The sequence below is a fragment of the Panthera tigris genome, chromosome A2, assembly GCF_018350195.1.
Source record: "Panthera tigris isolate Pti1 chromosome A2, P.tigris_Pti1_mat1.1, whole genome shotgun sequence".
Classification (NCBI taxonomy): domain Eukaryota; kingdom Metazoa; phylum Chordata; class Mammalia; order Carnivora; family Felidae; genus Panthera; species Panthera tigris.
In genome coordinates this window covers 82,023,962-82,050,882 of record NC_056661.1, presented here as the reverse complement: position 1 = coordinate 82,050,882, position 26,921 = coordinate 82,023,962, and the positions used below count along the sequence as shown (strand labels likewise).

Here is a 26,921-nt window from a genome sequence, read left to right as displayed (position 1 = left end):
CACTGAGGGTCTGTTGGTGCCATTTTCCAAATGGCAAGTGCTCATTTTGTGTTTCTATGTCACAACTTGGTAATTCCCACAGTATTTCCAACATTTTCATTATTATTTTATTTGTTATGGTGATCTGTGATCGGTGATTATTACTGGGATGATAGCGTTTTTTAGAACTTTTTAATTAAGATATATGCATCATTTTTTAGACGTAATGCTATTGCACATTTTAATAGACTACAGTATAACGTACTGCAACTTTTATATGCATTGGGAAACCAAAAAATTCATTTGTCTTGCTTATTTGCTTTATGGTGGTGGTCTGGAACAAACCCACAATATCTCTAAAGTATACTGGTACAGTGAATCCCTTTACACAGAAGTTTTTTTTAAGTTTTTATGTTTTTATTTCAAGAGAGAGTGAAAAAGAGCCGGTGAGCAGGGGAGGCTCAGAGAGAGAGGGAGAGAGAGAGAGAGAGAATGTGGGGCTCGATCTCATGAACTGTGAGACCATGACCTGAGCTGAAGTCAAGAGTCAGAAACTTAACCAACTGAGCCACCCAGAAAAATTTTAATCTCTAGCTATTAGCACAGTATTCAGTAAAACTTGAATAAATGAGTAGTGAGTTTTGTAATGTTCAAATAAAAAATAATCTGTGAATAAAATGAAATAAAAGGCATTGATCCATCTCTCTGTCCACTGTGGTAAATATAAAGCCAATAGAAGAAATGGAAATGAACCTAGTGATATCTGAAAATTTCTTTCATTCCTATGATTTTCTTAAGTATTTTATGATATTAGGCATCTTCACTTACAATGAATTCTATGTCTAACAAGAGTTTAAATATATCGCCCCTAGAAAGAGTTTGAGAGAAATTTGGGATCTGCCTCAATAAAAAATTGTGTCTAGGTCTCAAATATAAAAGAATAAATTTGGAAGTGTACAATGGTTTGCAAAATTGAACTAAGAAAACATAAAAGTCTTGCACAGTGCTACTTCATCCATGTTATTGTAAAATGTAAAAACATAATACTATTAGTCTGTTTGTTAAAAGCAATGTCCATAAAGGGAAAATAAAAACTACTAAAACCAGTAGTTAGCAAAACCTGTTACCAAAACCAGTGTGACTAAAAATTTAATGACTATTTTTCATATTCTTTACTAAAACATTTTCTTTAACCCATATGTGCTTCTCTAATACCTGTGTTGGGGTAACGACTAGGTAGGAAGTTAGCTTTATGGGGCATGGCCAATATCAACTTTTTCTTCTGCCTTTCTGCCCTAACCCAGCACATCTGGAAATATTTGAAATATGGGGCAAACACTCTCACCACAAGAATACCTAACTAAAAATTGAATTAATACTTTGAAAAAAAAGAACATAACATAACATAACACAACTAAGATATTAATGTCATAGAAAGCCAAAATTTTTTGTGCTACCCAATCTGAGGTTGCTCTTCAAATGCAGGTATGAGACATTTTATCTTTCCCAGCATCACCATGGGTACAGGATCTCATCTATTCCTTTAACAAATGCCTGTGCTGAACATTTAATACTAGATTTGGGAAATACAAAGATGAGTAAGATATGCTGCCTGTCTTTAAAGTTTCTCACCATGAAGGAGGCAAAGCAGATGGTTATGACACAGTCTTTGGAACTCAGTAGAAGTCCCTTTCCTCAATAATATACCATATTCTTTCCCTCTCTTTGTTGCTTCTTTTTCTTCGCTGCCCACGGAGTCTTTCTCAGTCTGTCTTGTGACATCTGGGCTTCCTGAGTTTTCCAGCCCTCCCCTCTCGCTGTGGAACACCCTACATCACAGCAGATTTAGGACTCATTTGTGTATCTATCAGGTTGCTGAGTATATAGTATGCTAATTTTTAACACCCATAAAGTAACTTTCGGGTTCTGCGTCACCTTTTATTTATTTTCCAGTGGAAAAAAATCTTTCTTTTTCTAACACTGTAATTCTAAACCACAGATTTTATCGTTTACTTTTAAGTATTATCTCTGAGTGACAATAATTGATTGGTTTTTGAACAGAAATAGATTTTTCAATCACTTAAAATTTTACTAAAAGAAAATGTTGCCAAATCACACAAAAAAGAATGTTGTAACGAAAATATCATTCTTATCTTAATTATCGTTGTTAGTTCAAGGGCTGGATTTGTAGTACTGGTGCGATTTTGATTTGTGAACTAAAGAAATAATTTAAATATGCTTGTTACTTTGCTTTTTTCAGATAAAAAGCCAGAGCCTAATATTTCCCTGTAATGGAGTCACTTACATGTATATTAAATAGAAAATTATAATCATACATAATTGTATTGGTCTTCAGAAAATCTTCCTTATGAATTCTGGTGGCATCCCTTTGTACCAGAGTATCTTTTTTATAATCCAGGCCTCTCCTCACACAGCTGAAGCTTCACTCCCAAATGTTAGTCTACTTATTTTGAAGCCTTCAAGCCAAGTTCACACAGGAAGAATAGAATGAAAAGGATCCACCTACTTAGTAATTTTCCAGTCCCCACTTTCCACACCCACTTTTATCATCTCTTTTCCACATTTCAGATAATTCTAGGAAACCTTCTTCTTCTTCCAGTAATGAGGCAAACCACTAATGATTTTTACCTGCCCACCCTCCAAGTATGGACCCTAAGTTCCCTCGGCACCCATTACTCCATCAGGTCCTACCATTGCTGCTTTTACAATTCCTGCTGTCAACGATGATGATGATGATGATGATGACAGAGCAGCAACAGCGGTAGTAGGAGTCATGGTAGTGTCTAACATTTAGTGAGTGCCAAGCATGTTAGCCAGTCTACATTTCTATTCTCTGTAACACAGTGCAGGATAAAAAAAAAACTGAGACTTATCCAAGGAAAGCCAAAATTCAAATCAAATTTGTTGCCGAAGCCTATAGTATCTCTGTCAAATATAGTTACTTAAATAAATGCTTAATTTTGACTTAATGCTATTACAGCCAGGTTGGTATTTGTAAACTACAACTCATATGTAAGAAAATTTTATAGACTTTAATTTTATATAATTAATCATTTGCTTTGGACCTTTGGTTACTTTGATGGAGGATAAGAAAATTTGAATCTGCCAACTAAGGGCTTTTTTCTGCTGTTTTTTAAGTTGAAAACAGCCTTATTGAGGGTGGGGGATGGAGGAGGGTAATAGTGTGTCAACATTAAAGCTCAAATGCTGTATCAGATTTTTTCTGCAGTGGGTTTCTTCTCTCCTCCTACATGTAAGATGTACATATAGTCGATGAGCAGGTATCCCTATGGTAATGAGGGTGGGTCTGGGGTCAGCCAGCTGTTCTTTGTCGTTGCTGTTGTGCTGCAGAATGGCTTATACCTGCTCACGTTATGGTTCTTGCCCTTGACCAGAGTTGTAAGGACTCCGCATCCTGTGTCCTGTCTCCCAGGACTTTGCACCTCCAGTTTCTACTCCCATCCATGGCTTCCCATGGAAGTCAGACATCGATTCTTGACTACTCCTCTTGATATCCCCACTTAAGCAGGCCTAAATTTCCTAAAATAAGTGAGTGCTTAAATAAAGGGAGAGTCACCCACAGAGAAATGTGAAAAAAAAAAAAGTGTGTTAACATGTTTTGAAAACTATTGTCGTTGGGGCACCTGGGTGGTTCAGTCAGTTGAGCATTCAATTCAGGTCACGATCTTGCAGTTCATGGGTTTGAGCCCAGTGTCAGTCTCTGTGCTGACAGCTCAGAGCCTGAAGCCTGCTTCGGATTCTGTGTGTCCCTCCTTCTCTGCCCCTCCCCCCCTTACACTCTGTCTCTCAAAAAAAATAATAAATGTTAAAAAAAAAAAAAACTATCATTGTTAATTATACTTCCAGTCTGGACTATATGCCCTGTATCAGAGCTGATACACATTTGCATTCTGAAAATGCAAACTTAGAGAAGAATCTGAGACTACATTAAAAATGGAGCCTAGGGGTGCCTAGGTGGCACAGTTGGTTAAGCGTCTGACTTCAGCTCAGGTCATGAACTCCTGGTTCATGTGTTTGATCCCCACTTAGGACTCTGTGTTGACAGCTCTGAGCCTGGAGCCTGCTTCTGATTCTGTGTCTCCCTCACTCTCTGTCCCTGCCCCGCTTTCTCTCTCTCTCTCTAAAAATAAACATTAAACAATTTTTTTAAAAAAAGAAAATGTAGCCTATGACCTTGACCCCTTTATCATATCAATTAATATTTCAGCTAGTGATGTTCTGTGTACAAATCAATATTTCCAGTGATTTTTGCCTCAAAAGGCCTTTACAGATAAAAATTATTGATTCCCTCTATTGGACCAGGTAACCCTCCCAAACAGTCTGTGTGCTTTGTCTGCACAGTGCCACTGCTGTGGAAAGTTTGGATTTCTACATGTCGACTCTCGCAAAGTTGCTGAATGCTACATCATAGCACACTGTCACTGCTTGTATGATTTACACACAGTCTAGTTGTTACCACAGGTACAAATCACAGCTCTGCTTGGGCCTTTAACATTTCCTGAAAGGCTGGCATGTAAGTTAGACACGCCTGCAGGGCAGCCTAATTTGTGGGAATGACTGGCTCTTACATGCCAGGTAACCCCAGCTCAGACGGACTCTGACAGCTTTATAAGAACAATATTTTTCACTGGGGTGAAGTGCTCTCCAAGATTTTCCCAGTGTTTTAGGCATTGGATACCTTGCAGACACATCAGGCATCGTGTTTCCTATTCCAGGTCTTTTCCTGCAGATAGCATTAGGAAATCCCACCCTCAGCTCTTTATGTTTTTCTGTTTCTTTCTACCATAATGCAAAGCAGTGATGCAGTACATGCTGTTAATTCCAAATCCTCTATTTTTTTTTTTACATTACTACATCATACCTCACTACCATATTATTAATTTTATCAAAAAGGATTCTGGGTTTTATTAGGATGAGATTTCATTTCCCTATTCCTACATCTAATCCAGTCCTTCTGTCCTGGAACACTGCAGATATGGGACAGAGCTAAATAGGTGAACATTCATGTAAATCACAGTGACCATATCATTGGGAAAAATGTTCTGCCCTCTTTTGTGCTAGGAACTTACTAATGGAAAGCATCACTCTGTTTGTATGTGGAACAGGAAATTTAGGATTTGTATTAAAACTGCACCACTTCCCCGTCAGTAAAGCCCCATATTTGAAGTGAATACTCATATTTGAAGGTAGATGCCAGCACAATCTATATTAATGGACACTTTGGTGCTTTTTTATACTGGCTGGTATTATGATGATTTAATTAATTGTAACGTAACTGAAGGTGTATTTGTCATATTTATACCATTCATCCACCTCAAATGTAAAGATGCTTATGTCCTGTGAAGTCACCATTCACTACACTATATTGCCAAGATGGGGTATGGGGTGGGGACTATGATTCCAATATCTCTACCTAGGGATCTAGCTAAAATCATATAGACAGGAAATTATTTTGGAAGAGAACATTGGGACAATCCCACGCACACACACATCTGGCTATATGAATATAATTTAATGTCTGCATGTGGACATTCCCATCATTAAATTTTAAAAGGCAGCAGTAATGCCTTAGATTAATACCAGGTGGGGAATCAGAAATCTCATTGTTACAGTTACACTCTGAATACTCAACCTCCTCTTTTCACACTATGGGAAAAGCCTTTCCCTATCTTGTGTCTCAACTCTCACTACCTTTGACACCCTGTGATCTATCTGTGACAGGTACTGCTGACAAGTAGGTGTTTTCTCCACCCAGAACAAGTATAAAACAGAGCACTGTGAGCTTGGTCAGCCTGCCTATTCTGTTAATGTTTAAAAACATTCCACAACACAGATGGAAAATACGGAAGCTATCCTCTTTTCCTTCCTCTCCCTGGAGACTGTTGACAATTGGTATTTTTATGGATTTTTTTTCAGCGTCCTTTTCAAAAATGTCTATGAACTCCTTCTTTGTTCTGGCAGAAAGACCCAAAACTCAGTAGACCAGATAAAGTAGAGGCTCTATGACAACCCCACATCACCCCAATTTGATAGATGTCCAGCTTGCTTCTTTATGAAGCATGCAAGTCTCTTAGGATCCATGAGTGTCATGGCAAAAGCAAAACTGATGTTACTATTTAATGGCATGCAGAAGTGTCATGGTGCTTCTCTGACCCAGCATTGTGGGCAGTGGCTCAGACGGCACCACTAAGAGAGCGAGCTCATCCTTCTGCACATTGGTTAGCAGCCCTAGATTTGTGCTCAGTCTGATCCATTTCACTGGTCTAAGTGGCATTTTAATTAAACAATGCTCTGAGGCTGCATATTAAATAGAAAATGAAATTAGGGCATATTCCTAAGTAGAATTCAGCTCATCTAATATAATAAACATAAGTAAATTTTAAATTTCATTTTTCCAAGCCCTTAACTGCACTGATGTTCAATACTTAGTTGTCCCCAGAGATTTTAAATAGTTAGAATTTTCTTGTATATATCAAGTTCATTCAATTTAAAAAGACTGCTTCACTAGAAAAATGACATCCATTGTGTGAATTCACCCCAAAATACCCAATTGACAAGTGTGTCGCTGACTTATTGCATTAGGTTTATTTAAATCAATTGTAATGAATTATACCCATGAAATGTAACAACCTGTGATTCCAAGCTCTTCAAAAATTACCTGAGGGTTTAGGTAGAGTAAAATATACATACACTTCTCCTGGTAGCGTATACCATAAATTATAATGAATTAATAATTAGTGAAAGTATTTGTTTACAGACTGGCTCTGACCAAAACTGTCAGTTCCATGGATATTGAGACTTATTCCTATCCCTTCCAGCTTAGCCCACTGCTTCCCTCAAAGTAGATGAGCAATAAATATTTCTTGAATGAAAAAGGGCCTCAGAAAATATGTTACATTATGAGAGCTGTGTTAAGTGATGTCATCAACAGTTAACTGCAGATTTCACTTGGACTAACACATCCAGATCTTATCAAGAACACTTTGAACCACAAAACCATTGAACATTCCATTGAAAGTGTTATTTCAGGGACATAAAAAGAAAACAGCAATCATAGCCATCACCAAAACCATGGTAAAATGTGGCCATTTCTCTGAGCTATTTTTTTTTCTACATCTTTAAAATCTTCACTGATAAGGTAAAGTGAAGAATTAAAGCAAAATTTTTTATTTATTTTTTCTTTCTCATAACCTATCCCAGTCTTTATCTTGGCTCCCTGGAAGATGGTGGCTAAACAATTCCTAAAGCCCTCATTATCTGTCAATGTTCAGTCTGAGTCAATAATTAAAATATAGACTGTTCTAGCATGGGAGAGCATGCTAGGAGCTAGTTAACTTCCAGACCTCTCACCTGTCTGCACTCCCCAGTTGGAGCTGTGTAATCCACTCAGCAGCCTGTAGAATAGACTGATCCCCCTGTAGGGGAAAATTTGACAACTAAGGAGAAAGAAGGCCATCAGTCTCCAGTCTCCTGCTCTGGGCCCGACCTCTTCCCTAAGTTTTCCCTCTTAGAAGCTTTACAGGCCAAGATTCATGTATTACTTCATCTCTAAATAAGACCTTGCATCCTGAAGCCAAAATGCCATTCCTGGTCCCACACAGGTGGCAGAACTCTGATAGACCCTCCCTAAAGAGATACCTGCTTTGAATTACCAGGCTTTTGTAAGTTTCCTGCTGTAATAACTTTATGCCTTACATTCCATTGAAAGCCAAATGCCCAGTATCTATAATAGTTCTGAGGTTGTTGTGTTTACTTAGAAAGGCAGATTCTCATAATGAATGGAGTCCACCTCTGCAGCCTCCATAATGCCCAAAGAACCTATCAGCTCTCTAAGGTCACTATCAGCTTAAGAACAAGTGTCAGTCAGAGAGAATTTCATCAAACCTATCCTTTCTAGGGACCTGTGCCTCCTCTCTGAATTATTAAATTCTAGTCTGGCCTTAGGTCTAAATCACTAAAATTAATGTTTGCCCCACCCCCAAACCCTTAAAACTTTTGTTATTGCAACTTTTTGTTCAAGAGGATCCTAAATGCCAGACCCACAGGGCTTCCCAGTGTAAAAGGCATAAGAACTAACGTAAATTAACCCCAAGCTTCAGAAACCAGTATCCTGAACCGCACTGTCAGGAAAGCCTACCAAAATTGTGCAGCATTATAAATACAGTTATTCTCCAACCTCAGTGATATTTCCTCAATGCTTTTATCTTCTGAGTCTTTGTATAATGAAACCCTGACCCCCAAATCTGTAATTTCTCTTATACTTGCCTTTTTCTTATCCTGAGTGGTTAGCAATTTCATATACAGTTAGGTTCATTTTCTTTTGTTTATATTCAATTTTAGGGTATTTTTTTTTCCATCTTATTTTATTCAGTTTTGTTTTTTCGAATAGAAGCACATTGATGAGGTTTGTAAAGAAGTACAAAGAAGCCTCCTTTCCTATCCCTTTGACTTTATTGTTCAGGCCCACCTCCTTTAATTAAGCAGTTTCTTTAGTTTCCGGCTCTTTTTTGTATACCTTTTTTTTTTTTCCCAAGAATGAGCATAGGAAGGTTTTGGTTTAGCAATCTCTCCCACAAATCACTATATCAGATCATAGAGATTTTTCCCATAGGTTTTGCAGCTCCGTGTGCATATGCTGTGTTTATTTAAACTGTTATCCCTGATTGGATATTGAGGTTGTTTCCATGGTTTGCTAGTAAAACAGTACTGCAGTGAATAACCTTGTACATTTCTGAGGTTTTTCATATTGTTAAAGATTAAACTTTAGAGAAATTTTTTAGAGGAATGACTGTTGTTGGATCGAAAGGTAAAATGTGTCCATTTTATGCCAAATTCCCCTCAAGAGAGGTTGTGTTCATATTGACCAGCTATCAGCAAGATATGAGGGAGACCAGTTCTTCCACAACCCTGCCAAAAGGGTGTGTCCTCGAGTTTTTTTTTTTTTTAATGTTTATTTATTTATTATGTGAGAGAGAGTGTGACCAGGGGGAAGGACAGAAGAGAGGGAGAGAGAGAAAATCCCACAAGGGGCTCAATCTCACCAGCTGTGAGATCATGACCTGAGCCAAAATCCAGAGTAGGAGCTTAACCGACTGAGCCACCCAGATACCCCTGTCCTCAAGCTTTTGAATTTTTGCCAATCTGATAGGTAAGCAGTGGTATCTCAATATAGTGTTAATTTGCAGTTCTCTTGTGATGAAGGAATTGGGCATCTTTTCACACGTGACAACATGTGAATACTTTTTGTAAACTGTCTATTCCTACCTCTTGTACATTTTTCTATCAAGTTTTTAGTCTCTTTTTTCTTTTTTTCCCTTCACTTTTTAAGAGTTTTTGTATGAAGGAGAGCAGCCTTCTATCATTGATAGATGTTACACATCTTTTTGTCTCAGTTTGTCGTTTATCTTTTAATGTTAACTTTGGTGTTTTGGAGTGTGCAAAGATTCTTGTTCACTTCTATGTAGTCAAATTTGTCAAGTTTGAGTCATAAGAAAGCCTTTCCTCACACCCAGTTTATAAAGGAATTTATCTCTAATATTCATATTGTTTCATTTGTTTCTTCTCCATTTAGAGTTTAGTATTGTACATTGACTAAAACCTGTCTATTTAAGCTTCTCTATCTTTATTGGGGCCAATCATGATAAATTATATTTTCCTAAGAAATTATCCATTTCATTTAGATTTTTTATTTTGTTAACATATGTTTGTGCAACATATTCTACAATTTTTATGATTGCTTCCCTTTTTTCCTTTCTTATGTTGTTATATGTGACTTATCATTTTTTAATCTTAAATTAGTATTTATTTTGCTAATTTTTAAAATGAAATAGGGGTGCCTGGGTGGCTTAGTTGGTTAAGCATCTGACTTCACCTCAGGTCATGATCTCGTAGTTCATGAGTTTGAGCCCCCTGTGGGGCTCTGTGCTGACAGCTCAGAGCCTGGAGTCTGCTTTGGAATCTGTGACTTCCTCTCTCTCTGCCCTTCCCCTGCTCATGCTCTGTCTCTCTGTCTCTCAAAAAATAAATAAATGTTAAAAAAAAATTAATAAAAAAAATAGGGGCACCTGGGTGGCTCAGTTGGTTAAGCATTCGACTTTGGCTCAGGTCATGATCTCACAGGCCGTGAGTTTGAGCCCCACGTCAGGCTCTGTACTGACAGCTCAGAGCCTGGAGCCTGCTTCAGATTCTGTATCTCCCTCTCTCTCTGCCCCTACCCCGCTCACACTCTGTCTCTCTCTCTCTCTTTCTCAAAAATAAATAACCATTAAAAGAAAATTTTATTTTAAATAAAATGAAACAACATTTTGATTAGTGTTACTATTTTTCAGTTATCTACCATATGACTTTTTTCTTTTATCATTTGTATTCCTTTTTTTGGGGGGGGGGAGGAATCCCTTTGTTATTTCTTTTATAGATAGATAGATAGATAGATAGATAGATAGATAGATATATGGAATAATATATATATGGCATAAAATTTTCCCTGATCAATTTTAATTATACCCAACAGATTTTGCTACTTAATGTTTTCTCGTTGCTTCTAGAAATTCTGCAATTTCAGTTTACATTTTCTTTTTGACACACAAGTTGTTTATTTAGAGTTTTTAATATCTAGACAAGAATTCTTTTGATTATGATTTTATTATTAATGTCTAGATTTTATTACCTTATGGTCAAAGATTCATGTTTGTGTTATTTCTGCTTTGTGGAATTTATTAAAACTTTTGTAATATATAAACAATTTTGAAGAATGTTCAGTGAGCACTTGAGAAGAATATATATTCTCTATTACTGAGGTATAAAACTAGAAAAAGAAATAGGAAGGGAGAACTATAAGATTTGTCTAATTAATTATACTCTATTTAGTTGCTCTATATCTGTCATTTTGTCAACTTGATCTATCTTAGACTGAGAGCTGTCTTAAATATTTGTCATTAATGTATTTCTATTTCTTCTTGCAGCTCCTGTAGTTACTGTTTTATAAAATTAGTTTGTATTATTTATCATACAGATATTTACTATTATATCTTCATTATAAATTGCGACCTTTATTGTTATAAAGTAATGTTCCTTATTCTGGTTAATGCTCTTAACTTGAACTCTAAATCTGATAGCAAGACTATAATCCTGCTGTTTTCTTTTTTTCTATCTGTCTGGTATATCTTTGCCCAAGTCTTTATGTTTAGCTTTTTTGAGTTACTTTATTTAAATGTGCCTATTCTTTACAGCATAGAGTGGGTTTTTTCTTTATGAGCTAATCAGAAAATCTTGAGAAAAATAAACTGCATTCATTTCTATGTTTTAATGGTCATATTATTTTATGTTATATTTATTGACCATATCATGTTCTATTGATTGCGGCCCTTTCTCTGTGTGGTCTGTTTTCTTTGGGGTTTTGTTTGTTTTGGTAGTTAGAATAGTCTGTATTTGTGTTGTAATATTTACCTTTATTCTGATACCTTTTTATAAGGCCCTGTTCACTTGCTAGCTTTAAGTGATACTCTGGCTCTCACCTTGTAACAAAGCAACAATTAATCCTTGTTCCCACCCTTTGTCCTACACTTATATCTACAATAAACTGTATAATGATTACTATCATTCCTTTTCTCCAGTCATTTCTTGGTTGAATTAAGGTTGGTTTAATTAAGTAGTACTTCAGGAAGGTTTCTTAGATACAGTATTCCCCAAGTTCTTGCATATTTTAAACTCGTGTGTGTGTGTGTGTGTGTGTGTGTGTGTGTGTATTTGAAAGATAAGTTGGCTGGATATAAAATTGGCTCACCATTTCTTTGAGATTCTTTACAATACTACTTCACTGTTGTCTATGTATGTTGTTCCTGAAATGTGATATCAACTTGATATTTTTTTCCCATTGTAAGGAACTTATATTTTACCCAGTTTTTCCTTGATTTTTTTTGTCTAATGGCTAACTGGTATATATCTTGAAATTGACTGTTCTGGGACAATGTTCCAAATACATGGGGAGACATTTCAGCATATATAGTTATTTTATTTTTGGATTATAGTTTCAAGTATTAGTTCTATTGTTTTCTTCATTCATTCCACTTATACATGTACTGGATCATCTTTATCTTTTATATTAATGACTGTTTTTTGATTCTTTTCACCTTTTGTTTGTTTCATTTTGTTCTCTTGAGTATTGTCATGTTTTTTCTTAATGATGCCTATTATATTTTCAATTGAATCTATTTCCTCTTGGACAGCTCATAATTTAGTTTCAATTTAAAGAATTTTTTTTAATGTATTTTCTCATTTTGGTCAACTCTACTATCTTTCTGATTTTTATCTACTCAGAGCTTTTAAAATTTTTATTCAAAAAGTTGTTCTGTGTATATAGATACTTGTTTCAAAATATCTTGAGATTTCAATACACTTTTCTCATTTGGGTTTTTGTTTTAATTTTCTTCTGAGGGAGGATAGCAAACTATCATTAGCTGCATCATTTTAACTCTTGTTTCTTATTTCGTAATGTATGAATGCTATCTGCTATTTTCTATTGATTTTGAACTTTTTTTTTTCATAGACCAGCAGTAACAGTTTTATATAAGCATTAAGTTTTATATAAGCATACTACATTCTTAGTTCAGGAGCACCCTCTTCTGTTTCTTTTGTGAAGTACTGATTCTTTAGTGAAAGACTTTTTGCAGAGGGAGTAGTTGGTATGTCTTATGATCCTAGAATTATGTTTTGTTTCTGTGATGCATAATTTCTACTTCATGCTTTTTCTATCAAAACCAAATTTCTAAGGGTCGTTTCCTCCATTGATATTAGCTCTCTCCTCTTCTTTTGTTGTTTTTTGTAATTCTTTTAATGTTTATTTATTTTTGAGACAGAGAGGGAGAGAGAGAGAGACAGACAGACAGACAGACAGAGACAGAGCACAACTAGAAGGGCAGAGAAAGAGGGAGACACAGAATCTGAAGTGGGATCCAGACTGTGAGCTGTCAGCCCAGAGCTCGACTCTGGCCTTGAACTCACAAACCAGGAGATCATGACCTAAGCAGAAGTCTGACAATTAAACCACTGAGCCACCCAGGCACCCCAGCTCCCTCTTCTACTTAAGCAGTGCCTTCCTAAGACTCCACTTCTCATTCTGCTCACTTCCAAACTCCCTGCACTTAATTCCCCAGAAGCTATGTTCTGATCAACAGGTCTGCTATCAGCATTTCACCACTCCAGATGGGAATTTATCTTTCTGAGGGTGATTTTGTCTTTTTGTTTTCACTCATGGCTCCTGGAGTGCTCTCCTTTTTACTGCACACTATCCACCTTTCTGATCTGGAATGGGCTTCTGAGCTGACTCTGCTGGTTTGAGGCATTTAAATCTCTACTTACATATAACTTTTGAGTTTACAGTATTTTCTTTCTTCTAATTATGCTGTAGATATGCATTATGGGTGGTTTTATTGCTCTCTTAGTGGATATTTATGGCTTTTCAGGGTAAATAGAGAGGTTAAAATTTACATGTCAGCCTTTACACTATAGAAGCCCAGTATCCTTCCATAAATAATTTTAAGTGGATGATGATGATAAATAGATAGATCGATGAATGGATTAACATAGACTTACAGAGGTTAAGAGGAAACTGGAGATGTATATTTCAAATCTTCAGCATGTATTTGCTTCCTGAATCTTACTTTATAGCCAGACCTTCTCCAAAGCTCTAGGAACATAGAGAAAAACACTGGGTTCATCACGTTATGAACTTCAAATGAATTTTGCAAACTTAAACCAAGTATGACTTTTTCTGAGTCTTTACCAGACAATATCCTTATTTTGTGCCATGCCTTTGAGCCTCCACTCCTTATCACTATCTCAAATAGATTACAGTACTCTGCCATCTTTAAGTTAACATTGCAAAAGTTTGCATCTGTATTTGCTAACTTTTTTCCAGGCAGAAAATGGCCCCTGAATGATCAAAATTTTATTGAGTGCACATTTCTTCATACATCAATATTAAATGAATTTTTTTAAAAACCAGAATGTATTCAGAATTTACTTTTATAATTACAAATGCATTTTTGAATACAGGAAGAGACAAAAATATAATAAAGTGTATTAATAAGAAAAATTCATCTTTTGTATATTTTATTCTGGCATAGTATCCTTCTCTTCCTTCTTTTTTCTCTTTAATTCTAAAAATGTATTTCTTATAAAAACTCATGCTGAGGACTCTTGTTTAAACTCACTTACACTCCTAATAACTACTAAAACCCCTAAGAACTACTTGGAAGCAGGTTATATCACTTTTCCAGAAAAAATTTAATATCATTCCTAATTTGTATACTATGTATACAGAAAAAATGTAATAAAGATTGGAGGAAGGGGCTTAGTCAGTTAAGCATCTGACTCTTGATTTCAGTTCAAGTCATGATTTCATTCTTCATGGGATCAAGTCCTGCATTGGTCTCTGTGCTGACAGTATGGAGCCTGCTTGGGATTCTCTCTCTTCCTCTCTCTCTCTGCCCCTGCCCTGCTCATTCTCTCTCTCTCTAAAAATAAATAAGTAAATTTTTTAAAAAAGACTGGAGGAAAATATTTTAACATTAGTATTAGCTATTACCACATTGTTTGCTACGCACTGTATTATTTGAACTAAGGAAACTTTGTATGTTTCTTATGTTCTGTTGTAATGTTATTACCTCTAAAACACAACAGCAAGAGCCTAAATTAAAAAAAAAAGTTAGTCCGAAAATGTAATATAGAGTTAATGGAAATAGTTTCCCATTCTGGTCCTTTTCCTTGTTTCCAGTATTTTATTACTTTCTAAATTTGTCTGCCTTTCTGGCTTTGGAGAGAATTTTAAGCTACCCAGAAGGATGGGCCTCCATACAACCTTGTATGAATTAACATAACCATGTTGTGGCTCATACAGGACAGTGACCCCAGAAAAGGAACAAAGCCTGACTCCAGATTTTAAACTCATATTATTCAATCTGTATGTTCTAAGATTCAAGATGCAGTAACACTTCAACATAAATGTATTTACCTTGTTTCTCCAATGAGCAGAAAGATAGGCAACAGAAAAAAAAAGGTAAAATAACAAAATTGAAAGTCTCTTTGAATTGTCTATTGAAAGAAATCAACATATTATAAAAGAATATAAATACAAAATCCTACATTCTTATTTTGTATAAAAAATTAACATCATTATCATATTGAACATTAATGAAGTGTGGGTAGAGGTCCTCTGATAGTGAGAGTTGTAAAATAGCTTTTTTCGGTGTTTTTATCGAGAAGGTATTTTAGATTTCCAAAATTTGCAAAAAATACTATAATGTTCCCATGTATCTCTCACCTAGCTTTCCCCTAATGTTAACATCTGTCAGGAGTATAATTACTGAAGCCAGGAAATTAACATTAATGTAGACTATCAACTAATCTACAAATCTTACTTGAATTTTACCAGTCATCCTACTAATGTCCTTTTTCTGGTCTGGGACCCAATCCTACAATCCATTTAGTTTCCCTGTCTCAATAGTTTCCTTCACACTGTGACAGAACCTCAATCTATTTCTCTGTTTCATGACCTTGACACATTTGAAGAGTATTGACTGGTTATTTTATAGGGTGTCTCTCTATTTGATTTTGCCAGATGTGGCTTTGTATCTACCAAAAGGGCACAAGCCACAGCCATACCCTATTATTTTGTGAGTGGATTCTTCACCTGAGGGCAACCATTACATTGATCTTCCAAGTCAAGTCACTTGAATCTATTTTGAAGAAAATGAGCTGGATTCATGAATCCTTTGGGAGATAGGTCACGGAATTGAAAAACTCAGAGATCAAGTAGTGATAGCAGTGCTTGAGATTAAAAAATAACATAGAGTCAAGTATGGGGTGACCTTTCCAGGACATATGCAAGATGAGCCAGAGAAGTAGACGGTAGAAAAGAAAGAAGGAGATGTACACAGTGGAATTGGAACTGAAAGAAAGAAAGAGAGACATAGAGAAAAGAGGCACAGTTTAAAAGACAAAGTGAGTGAGACAAACAGGACCTTTCTGAGATACCCTAAGGTTTTATATCCTAGCTAGCTTTTTTACATCTGTCCAGTATTTGAGTCCCATTTCCAAAAGAAATACTGTCCTTGGATTCTACAAGTTTTGCAGTTGCAGCCTGAAAACTGCTTCTTGTGTGCTAGCATAAAGGAGTCTTGGTTTTTTGGCAATGAAAATGGACATAACAAATAAATATAAACAAATAAATAAATTGGAGTAAAACAAATAAGCAAAAAATATATATCATGGTGGCTATGGCAGAATCCAGACATAACTGGATGCCCCTTTCATCTCTTGATCTTCTTACAGGCTAGACTTACTACAAGTTAATGTAGACCTTAACACAGACTTTTGCAGAGTGGATCATGATACGAATATCTAGTCACTGAATTTGCTCCATGGTTCCATGGCCTGAGGAAAATCTCAATTAAAACAGTTTTTAATGCAGAATTAACCTTGTTGATCTCAAGTGTTTATTTTCCCTTGTTTCATTGTATATGTTATTCTTTCATTAGTGTGACCTTAATCATTCTCAAATGTGTCGGGTATTGTTGAATAGAGTACTCTAAATAACCCAGGACCCAAGAGCTCCAAGCTACATGCTTGCCTAATTGGGCAAACAGTACAAAATTGGAAATTCTTTTTCTCAATCATTAGCATAATTTTAAAGAGAAGCAATTCATTTTTAAAAACTAATTCACAAGTCCAAATAGCTCATTTTCACAGTGAAAGATGATTCTTAACTTTAACTTTTCATCATCTAGATACACACTATTCAGCTTATAATCCTAAGAAGTTTATTTTATGAGTTGTCTTTTTATGAGTGAAGAAAAACTTGTGTTTTTTCATTGACATTCTAGCCTAGACCTTTCTTTACTACTCAAGCAAATGTCATTAAGGGGAATGTACACATACATACATGTGCACACACACATGCACACACACACACTCATATACACACATACAGAGCATTTAAACATTGGTTGTAGATTTTTATACCCATTGTGCCACATTTATATATGAACTGATGAATGTATCTATTACTGAACCCCTTGTAGATATTTAAAATAAAATGAATAATAGCTTTTATAACAGAGGGTTAGTGTATCATCTTGTCTCAAAATAAGTAAATGAAAAATTAATAAATTAATTAAAATGCAGGCTCTGGATTGGGACACAGGAGTTTAAAACTTGAACAATTAACTGTCAGAATCTTTTGGTATCTTCATTTCCTCTTCTTGTAATTGAGTGTGATAATAATGTACCTTACAAGTTAATTTTGAGGATTAAGTTATTTGTTTTTTACAATGTACATAAACAATGCCTAGCACATAGCATTTAGCTCTCATTATGTTTTTTTATCTCTTCTCACCTTGGGTCAAATGTGGTAAAAAATATATATTAAAAAAATGAGATTATAATTCATTTACCTGAAATAAAATGTTTAATAAAAATTACTTCCTCCCCCCAAAAAAATTGTGAGTCAAGAATCACTAATAATGAAAATACTTCAATTTTTAGAGTATAAATGTTTGTAATGTATAATTTTGTTTTTGAACGAATTAATAAGTTATTTTGGAAATGTAGAACAATCAAGCAAACAAACAAAATACATTGATATGTTAGGCAAAGCAAATCAGATTCCCTGTAAATTCTGATGAATACTTCATGATGGCAAGTGACGCAGGATACTAAATAAATAGTTCCAGAACCTTTGCATTGCAAATCTACAAAGATAAGGAATCAATTAACTCTGTACTTTGGGGATGCATTGCTTAGAATTAGTAACTTACTCAAAGAATGAGTCAAAGATAAGGAATAAGTGAAGAAACAGTTTACATTATAAAATATAATTTTAAAAATTCGACCATCATATGCTTCCATATAACAATACCATTAAGACACAAAACTAGTATCCATAAAATTAAGCATGTTAGCTCTTTACTCTATATATTATTGAATGTGATTACTTTACATATTATTGTATTCATGAGATAATAAACCTATTATAAATATGAATCCATGTATTCAGCCATATTAGTAAATTGTCATATCAGTTGCTATCCTCTGTATATTCTTTTACTTTTGCTGCTTGTCAAGGGCACCCAGTAGATATCTGTCAAACAGATTCTTCTTTTTAATAGGCAAATTCTCCAATAGCTAGGGGGATTTGGTGAAAACCATCTGGACTGTTATTGTCCTTAATCTAAATTAAGTGTGTTTATGCTGTGCTAAACAGAGTGTCTAAATTGATATCTAAATTGGTTAAGATCACTGGAAGCAGAATACAAGGATTTTCAATTCTGAGTTCTTTAGGATAAATGAGTTAACACATGGTAAGTCCATCAGTACCTTGATTGTAGTGAATATTCAGTAATGCTATCATGATCATTTTGAAAAAAAATTTCTTAAGGTACCCCACAATTTAGTGTTATATATTCATTCAGATATGACTAATCTAAGAGATATAAATAAAGCATAGCTTAGACTTTATGTTAAAACAAGATAAAGAAACACTAGAAAAATATCTTCAGTATTTAAGTAGGCTCCAATGACAAAACCTAAGTGAAAACGCTGAGAAATTTACCAAATAAAATTTAAAACATCTATGTGTAAAAGAAAATGTTCAAAATTAAATCTAAACAAACTCAAAAACACATATGCAACATGTGACAAAGGATTAATATCCTTAATACATAAAAAACTCTTAGGGATTGACTTTTAAAAATGAGAAATGTGCAAAAGAAAACACAATTGCCTGAGGATAAACCTACAAAAACTGTTCTAACTAGCTAGCAACCCAAGGAAGGTAACTTAAACCAACCACAAGTTGCCATTTTAAAATCAGTGTGGTTGGTTTTTAAAATAATGATACACAATACTTTATCTGAATATCCAAAAATTCAAAAGCTCTTAAAACTGTCTTTTGTAACTCATTTGGCAGCAAAATGTGACCTGACCTGGACACTCTGGAAACAAAACAGTGCTCACTGATATGAAGTAGTCCTTATGTGTGCCTCTTGGTACAGATCACATAATTTTGGCTGCATAAATGCTCATGTATTTGATTAAAAACTGCTTCCCCAGACTCTGCTTGGAGTGTTATGGGACAGAAGACATTTGCATCGTGTTAACGTCTGAAAATCAGAAAACTTCTTAATTCTAAAACCTAACTGTCCATAAAAGTTTTGGATGAAGAATCGTGGACCTGCATTTGATTCGATAGTACAGAAAAACAAAATTATTCATACACCCCCAGTGAGATTATAAATTGTTCTATCTCGTGAGTAGCACAGTGCTAATCTGTCAATTTAGATCAAAGGCCATAAAAGGGTAGATGCCCTTTAATCCAAAATCCCACCTATAGGAATTTATTATGACTAAGTTACCGGGAAAATGATGGAAGACTTAGGTTTAGTGAGTCCAACACAGGTGACATATAACAGGTAAAAACCGGAAAGTCCCAAATGTTCAATAACAGAAGAGGTAGTGTTGTACAGACCCTAGCCATACTGCAGACCACCACCTGCCACTAAAAGTGGCATTCTGCAGTAATGCTCATTCACATTGAAGATGCCCTTGATACTCTGTCAAGTAGGAATAACAGGTTATGAAAATGATGTGCACTCTGTGATCTGATCTCTGAAAAAATGAGTCACAAATACCTACGTATGAAAATAGTTAAAGGATATCCACCAAAATATTAGCAGTGATTATCTCTGGATGGCAACACTGCAGATAATTCTAATTTTCTGTTTATAACTGTGCCGTGCTTACAGTGAACATGTGTTATTACTGTAATAATAAAACTTTTAAATTTCATTTAAACATACCATTGAAAGCATGCCAATATATCTTCCTTAGCTTCTAAGTGCTATGCGTGTATAATTAATATCTACAAAGAAAAATATAATACTCTTCATATTTATAGGTGTTAATAATCATAAAGGCTCCAATGTATTTGGAAAACAGTGTCATAAAATAAATCTTGTTTTCAAATAGCATGTTTTTGCCTATAGAAGCATGTACAGTATTATTGATATTTTTAAATGTGTATATTAAAATTAACCATGAAGAATAGAAAATATGAATCATATTGCCAAGGAAAGGGGGTTCAAAATTTTAGACTTTGAAAACCATGCCCAGAGAGTATATTGGCAGCATTCAAAATCTGGCCTGTGTGGAGAGAACAGCCAGCTAACCATCTTGAATTGTGGAATGTCAACTGAGAACTTATAATGCCTTTGTTTCAGTCATCAGAAACTATTTGCTATCCTCAGAAAGGTATTTTGAAAATATGATCTTTATCCTGAAGTGCTCCTTTTAACAATACAAATAAATAAGAAAATGGTATGCACTGTCAGGAAAGCAATCTGCCTTCTGTATTGCCCTGAGTGGTGATAACGTGATGACGTGCCATCCTACCGCTTGGCGTGGCATCAACAGCTAGCCCCAGCAGTATATCTGCAGAGAAGAGAGCTCTGTGTTTTAACTGCCAATTTTCAAGTCAGTGCTTCTTATAGTTCCTACAATACGTGTCAGAATGTTAGTGCTGACTCTGAATGCTTTCCTCCACTTTGGTAGACTGCTTCTGCAATACGTGAACAATTAAATTATATTACTTTTTATTAGAAATTGTGATATCTGTTGCTTATTTACTGAAAGAAATAACTCTTTATTTTTCAGAGCTTCCATATGGCTGGGAAAAAATTGATGATCCCATATATGGCACTTATTATGTTGAGTAAGTCTTTAAGTTTGCTATTAACTTGTTATTAACATGTTGTGAAATTGTGTTAGTATTTCATTTCTTGAGCATGTGTGGCTAACAGCCCTTTTGTTTCTCTTTCATCTTACTTTGAAATATCCACAAAGACTCAAGCATCACCAGCTAGCTGTATTTTCCTTCTCCAGCTGGCTAATTTGTCATTCTTTTCCTTTGACTCATGATTCTGAAACACCAATTGGAAAAGTGTTTCACACTGTCCTCTAAGTGAGTGATAATTAAAGTTATCAAAGTAAGTGCCCTTCATTTTGCAATCAAAATGTTGGGAGCTGGTTAGTTGTGCAAAAGAGATTTTCTATTAAAATAGATTTTGAAACCAATTAAATAAAGCAGCCATATTTTCCAGCTGAAGGATGAAATAAAATTTAGAATTTTTTTTCTCTTTTAAGGCCCCATTTCCAATTAATAGTATTCTTTCTGCAGATTGGACTTTTATGTTGTCTAATGGAGGTTGCATTGCTTTAATGTATAGTATATGTACATGTATAATGTAATGTATATGTATGGTATAATGTGAGTTACCCCCTCCATACATTGTTTTATTTCAAATAAAGCCCCTATTAGGGCTTTATATATATTAAGGAAAATCAAGTAATATTCATAACTTCCAAAAGTTAAATATGCAACTTACTTTTCTAGAACCCCCTCTTCTGGTAGAGAATTTTTTTTATTCTTTCTAGTGTGTAATGTTGTTAATGTTCTTGGGTGAATAGCAAAGCCTACATGTTGCTTATGAGAAGTTTACTACCCAAGAGATGCAAGGACTGAAAAACTAGAGGTGTTCACATTATTTATCAAGATCTAACTCTGTTTTCTCTAATCACATTCTTTTTAACAATAATAATCTAGATGGTGAAGGGTTAGTGATCAATGGCATTATTGCTAAATTGTTCTGGTAATAATATTCAGTTACTAAGCTTTTACTAAGTGTCAAGCCCTTCTTTGTGCTGGGGAGGTGATGATGAGTAAGATCTGTAAGCTTCCTGCCCTTGAGTATCTCCTTCATCTTCATCTAGAAAACCCCCAAATTTGGCATCACTGTCAGTCATTTCAAGTCAAGATGAATTCACCTCATTTACCACGTGCCATTTTCTTACATAATATCTAGTGCTCTAATGTCAGGGGATACTCAATAGATGCAAAAAGTAAAATGAATTCCTGGAGGTATCACTAATTGCAAAAATAAAGGGACATCACTTGCGTATACTTATAAGCCTCCCCCTTAGTTCTACTATATTGTTAATCAATTAAGATACACATATTTTAATAATAATATAGCTGCAGCTTCTGGATTAATTTATCAACATTATAGGTCTCCAATAAATGCTAGCTGGTCTTAATTCACTAAATCTGAATCCAAGATATTACATCTGAAATCCAAGATAACTCCATGTAAGGAAAGAAAACTGAGGTATGTGAGAAACCAGATCTCATGTTTAATACACTTCCTTACAGAATTCATTGAATAAGAATTTTTTTCTTTAGTCCAAATATTAGCAAACTCCAGTAAGAACCAGATAGCAATTTTTTTTTTTTTGCGGGGGGTGGGGCATATGACTTCTGTCATAACTATTCTGCTCTGCCACTGTAGCTTGAACGCAACCATAGGCAACACTTAAATGAAGGGGTATAGCTATCATCCAATAAAACTTTATTTACAAAAATAGGCAGCTGGCCAAATTTGTCCTGCTGGACATAGTTTTCTGGCCCCCACCCTGTTCTAATTCTTTAGGTTGTTCTCCCATGCCTTCAACTGCTTGCAAGCTGGCTTCAATGTGGAAAATAATACTTAACTCAAACTTTTCTTCCCTGTCTTAATTGTCTGTCATAGAGGTGAGACACCCAACACATCAGAAAGTAATGCTTCCTACCTTCTTAATCATTGAAGTTCGTGTTGTTCAAGTAAAGATCTGCCGTGGTAGACCCCTTGTAATTAATTATTGAATTGGACACTAGCTGTAACCCTAAAAGACAATTGTCCTAATTACCTTTATACTCCAAATGATTGTCTTTTCTTATTTGCTTTTGCTTAAATTATATTTCTGTCTATATGTCTCCACTTAATTTTTCATGTATCACCACCATAGTCAGAAAATTATTCATAATTTACCCTGTCACATCTTATATCATTAGATCAGACCACCATATTTAGTAGTTTTGGATTTCAAGTGAACGTGACATCATACACACAGGTCTTAGTGAGTCAGATTGTTTTAACTTCCTTTAGGTTGCATCCAGTTCTACCACTTGTCATGGCTTTTTCTCCATTACATGATTCCGTGACACATACCAACACCAATTAGTAGATGTGTGGGGTGTATCTGACCAACCAGAAAATTGAGACAGATAATTCAAATCTGAAGATAATTTTTAAGTATAATTATATACCAATATTTCTTAGAAATGTCCTTTGAAAAAAATTATCAAAATAATTAAAATACCGCCATTTATCCTATATAATATAAACATTACTTAAAATCAGGGATATCTCCTGTCACAACAAAGACAACTTGTCCATTTTAACTGGAATATATCTATTTATGTGGTTTGTTTTAACTGTTCCAAAAAAATGTGAATTGCATCACTATTACACTTTTATTTTCACAAGGTATGTATTGGTTCTAAAGTAGTCTTATTGGTGGAAACTGTATGAAGTGGAAACACTGCATATTGAGTGTAGTGGTTATTCATCACTTTCAGCCCATAAAGTATTTTTGTTGAATAAAGGCCACCTAATTTCATACAGTTATACCAAAAAATAATAAATGTCTAATTTAAGTTGTTATGTCAACTTTTCATTACAGATTATCATTATATATAAGATACAATATACCTAGATTAAGACACTGTTTATAATTGTAGTGATAACATTGGTATCAATATCTTGGAATCATATACGTTTGTAACATTAATATTCAGCTAATGAAACAGAGCAAGATGGTCTTCATTGTAAATCTGTAGTCCAGAAAATGTTGATTCACGAATTCTATTAATAATGATGGACAGCGGGTTTTCTGTAGAGCTATCATTTTTTTGGTGTTTAATTACACACTCACACAATTAGAGGTATGGTTACAAAATATGGCAAACATTCCACCTTCCCACCTAGTGGCCAAAAAAGCCTGTGCAGGGACACTAGAAGTCTAACTTAGCAGCCTGTCACTCTGTTCAAATAGACCAGTGTCTGGGAGCAGAAGTTTCAGAGTGGACCCTCTGTCATCAGCAGGGCATGTTGGATTGAAATGAGCCTGTGCCTCTGGCCCAGTTACACAAGCACTCATACTCCTTGTCAGCCTCAGACAAGCAGATAGCAATTCCAGCGATCTATAGGAGGAAAGTGTTCATACAACTCGAAACTGAAAAACCTGAATTGAATAGGTTTTGACCACTATTACCGATTTTACCCTTCTATGCCACAGTTCTGTCCTGTGCAAAATCACTTTTAAGATTTTAGGTTTATTATATTCAAAAGTCAGAAAAATTATCACCACCATCATCCTTACCATATCATCAGGATAGTTGACATTAATGAGTGCCTAGTATGTGCCATGAACTGGGTTAAGTGCTCAACAGCCTTTATTTACCACATTTATAATTCTCACTATAGTGATAAGGAGGTAGATTGTCTGAAGTGTAGAGATAGGAAAATCCCAGCTGATGAAGTTATGTAACTTAACCAGTATCACACATTATTGAGAGGAATGGCTGTAATTTAGACCCAGGCACTCTGACTGTAGAGCCTAGACTCCAAGCTTTTGCTCGAAATGCATCCAATAAATTTAGCATAAGCCTGTAATGGTCTGAACAAGCCTCTGAAACTCATCACTAAGAAGAATGAGGGGTCCCTAGAGAACATCTCCCTGGCCTACCTCTAGTACAGGTTCACAGTGAAAGGAAGGTGTCCAACAAGGGGAGGTCATGTCGCACACAGCCTGCGAGACGTTTTTTTTTTACATTTCTTAAAGTTCATTTATTTATTTTGAGAGAGAGAAAGCACATGCATAAGCAGAGAAGGGGCAGAGAGAGAGGGAGAGAGAATCCCAAGCAGGCTCCTCGCCATCTGCACAGAGCCCAACTCAGGGCTCGATCCCAGGAACCTGAGCCGAGATCAAGAGCTGCACACTTAACCAACTGAGCCACCCAGGCATCCTGAGACCATCTCCTGACCCAAGCATTCTGAGCCTTTAGCTCCATTAGCAATGACTTGAGAGTGACTCTGGACAAGGTGACCACCAGGACTAAGATTTGTAAGACCTGAAAGAAGAAGAGTTCATATTGTGTGGACCTTAACATGGGATGTTGGCACTAGTTTGGAGCAGCAGAGGCAGCCACACAGCTCTGCATTTTAGAGAACAATGGGCCCTACTCAACATCTTCCCTTATTTCATCTGTAGACAGGGCAGATGGACCAAGTTTCTATTCTATGGAGCAGCAGGCAGAAGTTAGCCCAATTTCTTCTGACAGACACCAAATCCATGATAGCACAGTACTTGGCAATGTATTAAGAAGGCCTACAGTTGCTAACTAGAAATGTAACTGTCACTGTTCATACAGAAGAGAAAAAAATTTTTCAATGAGAAAAGTGCAAAATGTAGAGTTGAACAGCTGTGACTTTTGTACAAATGTGGTTTTTTTCTCCTCTTTTGTGAAATTATGTCTGCTGGGTACATTTTGGTTTCAATGGCAGTTACACAATTTGCTTAACTAGCTAGTCCAGAAGACACAATTTCCTGGAACAGCTTTCAGGCAAAGCTGCCTCCTCTGTCACAGACGGAGAAGCACACCATATAACCACAGTTAAAATGATAGTGGGGACTGACAGATGTGATTTTCATGTAAAGGTTTTATAAGTTTTTCATGTGATGTCACGCATCTGCTACCATAAAATGTTACTTGTACACAATTCCAGAAAGTCTGAAAGATACTGCATAATATCCTCAATGTAACATTAAATGTAAAAGGAAAATCACATTCATTTCATGGTTAATGGTGAGTATTCGTCATGATGTTGCAAGTTGGAAAGCGGTTAGGGAGGATTTTAACTCAATACCATATCTTAAGAATGTTTCCCTCCTTCATGCCTTTGAGTAGTTTTCTAAATTTTCCAAGAAAAAACTTCCCAACTTTAGACTTTTTTAAAAGTCAGCATGAAGGTAAAACATTTCCAATTAGAAATAAACAGATAAGAGTACCCTTTTAAAATCTTGTTTGTCCTTAGAGACTTTTTTTTCCTATACTGAAAGTTACTTTTTCAAACTTTCAGTTTTTTTCTGTCAAACAATGGCAAACTTTTCTTAATGCTATCAAAACAGCTGTTTAACAAAGAAATCCTTTCCCCAACTTACAAATGTATGCAAGAGAAGACGTTAAACTGAAGTACCATGCACTTGCTCCGTGATGTTCTATGCTATGGTGAACTCCAAATCTTGTCAATAGCATTTGGTAATATCAATTACTATCAGTTAGTAGCCAAGAGTATGGGCTACAGAGTCTCACAGGATGCCAGTCCTGCAGCTTCCCAGCTGGGAGATCTTGAGTAGACACATCATGGAGGAGGAGGATGAAGAGGGGGAGGAGGAGAGGGAAGGGACAGAGGAGAGGAGAGGAAGACCTTTTATTGTGAGCTTACCACATGCCAAGTGGTATTCAAAGCGCTTTACACATACTAGCTCATTTAATCCTCGCAAAAAACAAAAACAAAAAAACCTTTGAAGTCTGTATTGTTATCCTCACTTTAGAAAGAAACTGCGGTACAGATAGTTTTACAGGTGCTAAATAATAGAGCCAGAATTTGAACCTGGATAGTCTCATGCCACAGTTGGTGCTTAGCAATTGACACGTATTGAGCAAGTGCTTAATAAATGTTAGTTATTTTTATTTTGTGTGTCCCAATAACATGGATAAGGCTTCTCCTTATGGCATTACTTCTGCAGCTCGTTCATGATTACACTATACCCCCAAAAGTGAACAACTCTAAGGGAAATGATTTGATTTGTAAGGAAGATGCCATTTAATTTCATGGTGAGAGCATGCCACATGGAATAAAGAACGGTGTTTCTTTAGAATTAGTGATCATTCTGTAAGCCCATTGAAA

At 35.5% G+C, this 26,921-nt stretch overlaps 1 protein-coding gene across 1 annotated transcript in view; it reads left to right on the top strand.

Moving 5' to 3' along the window:
- Positions 1 to 26,921, top strand: part of MAGI2 (membrane associated guanylate kinase, WW and PDZ domain containing 2) — a 1,321,708-nt gene that overhangs the window by 969,472 nt on the left and 325,315 nt on the right. Inside the window, exon 7 of the mRNA XM_042965265.1 lies at positions 20,728 to 20,785. Within this exon, the coding sequence (XP_042821199.1) occupies positions 20,728 to 20,785 (58 nt within the window). The remainder of the gene's footprint in view (positions 1 to 20,727; positions 20,786 to 26,921) is intronic.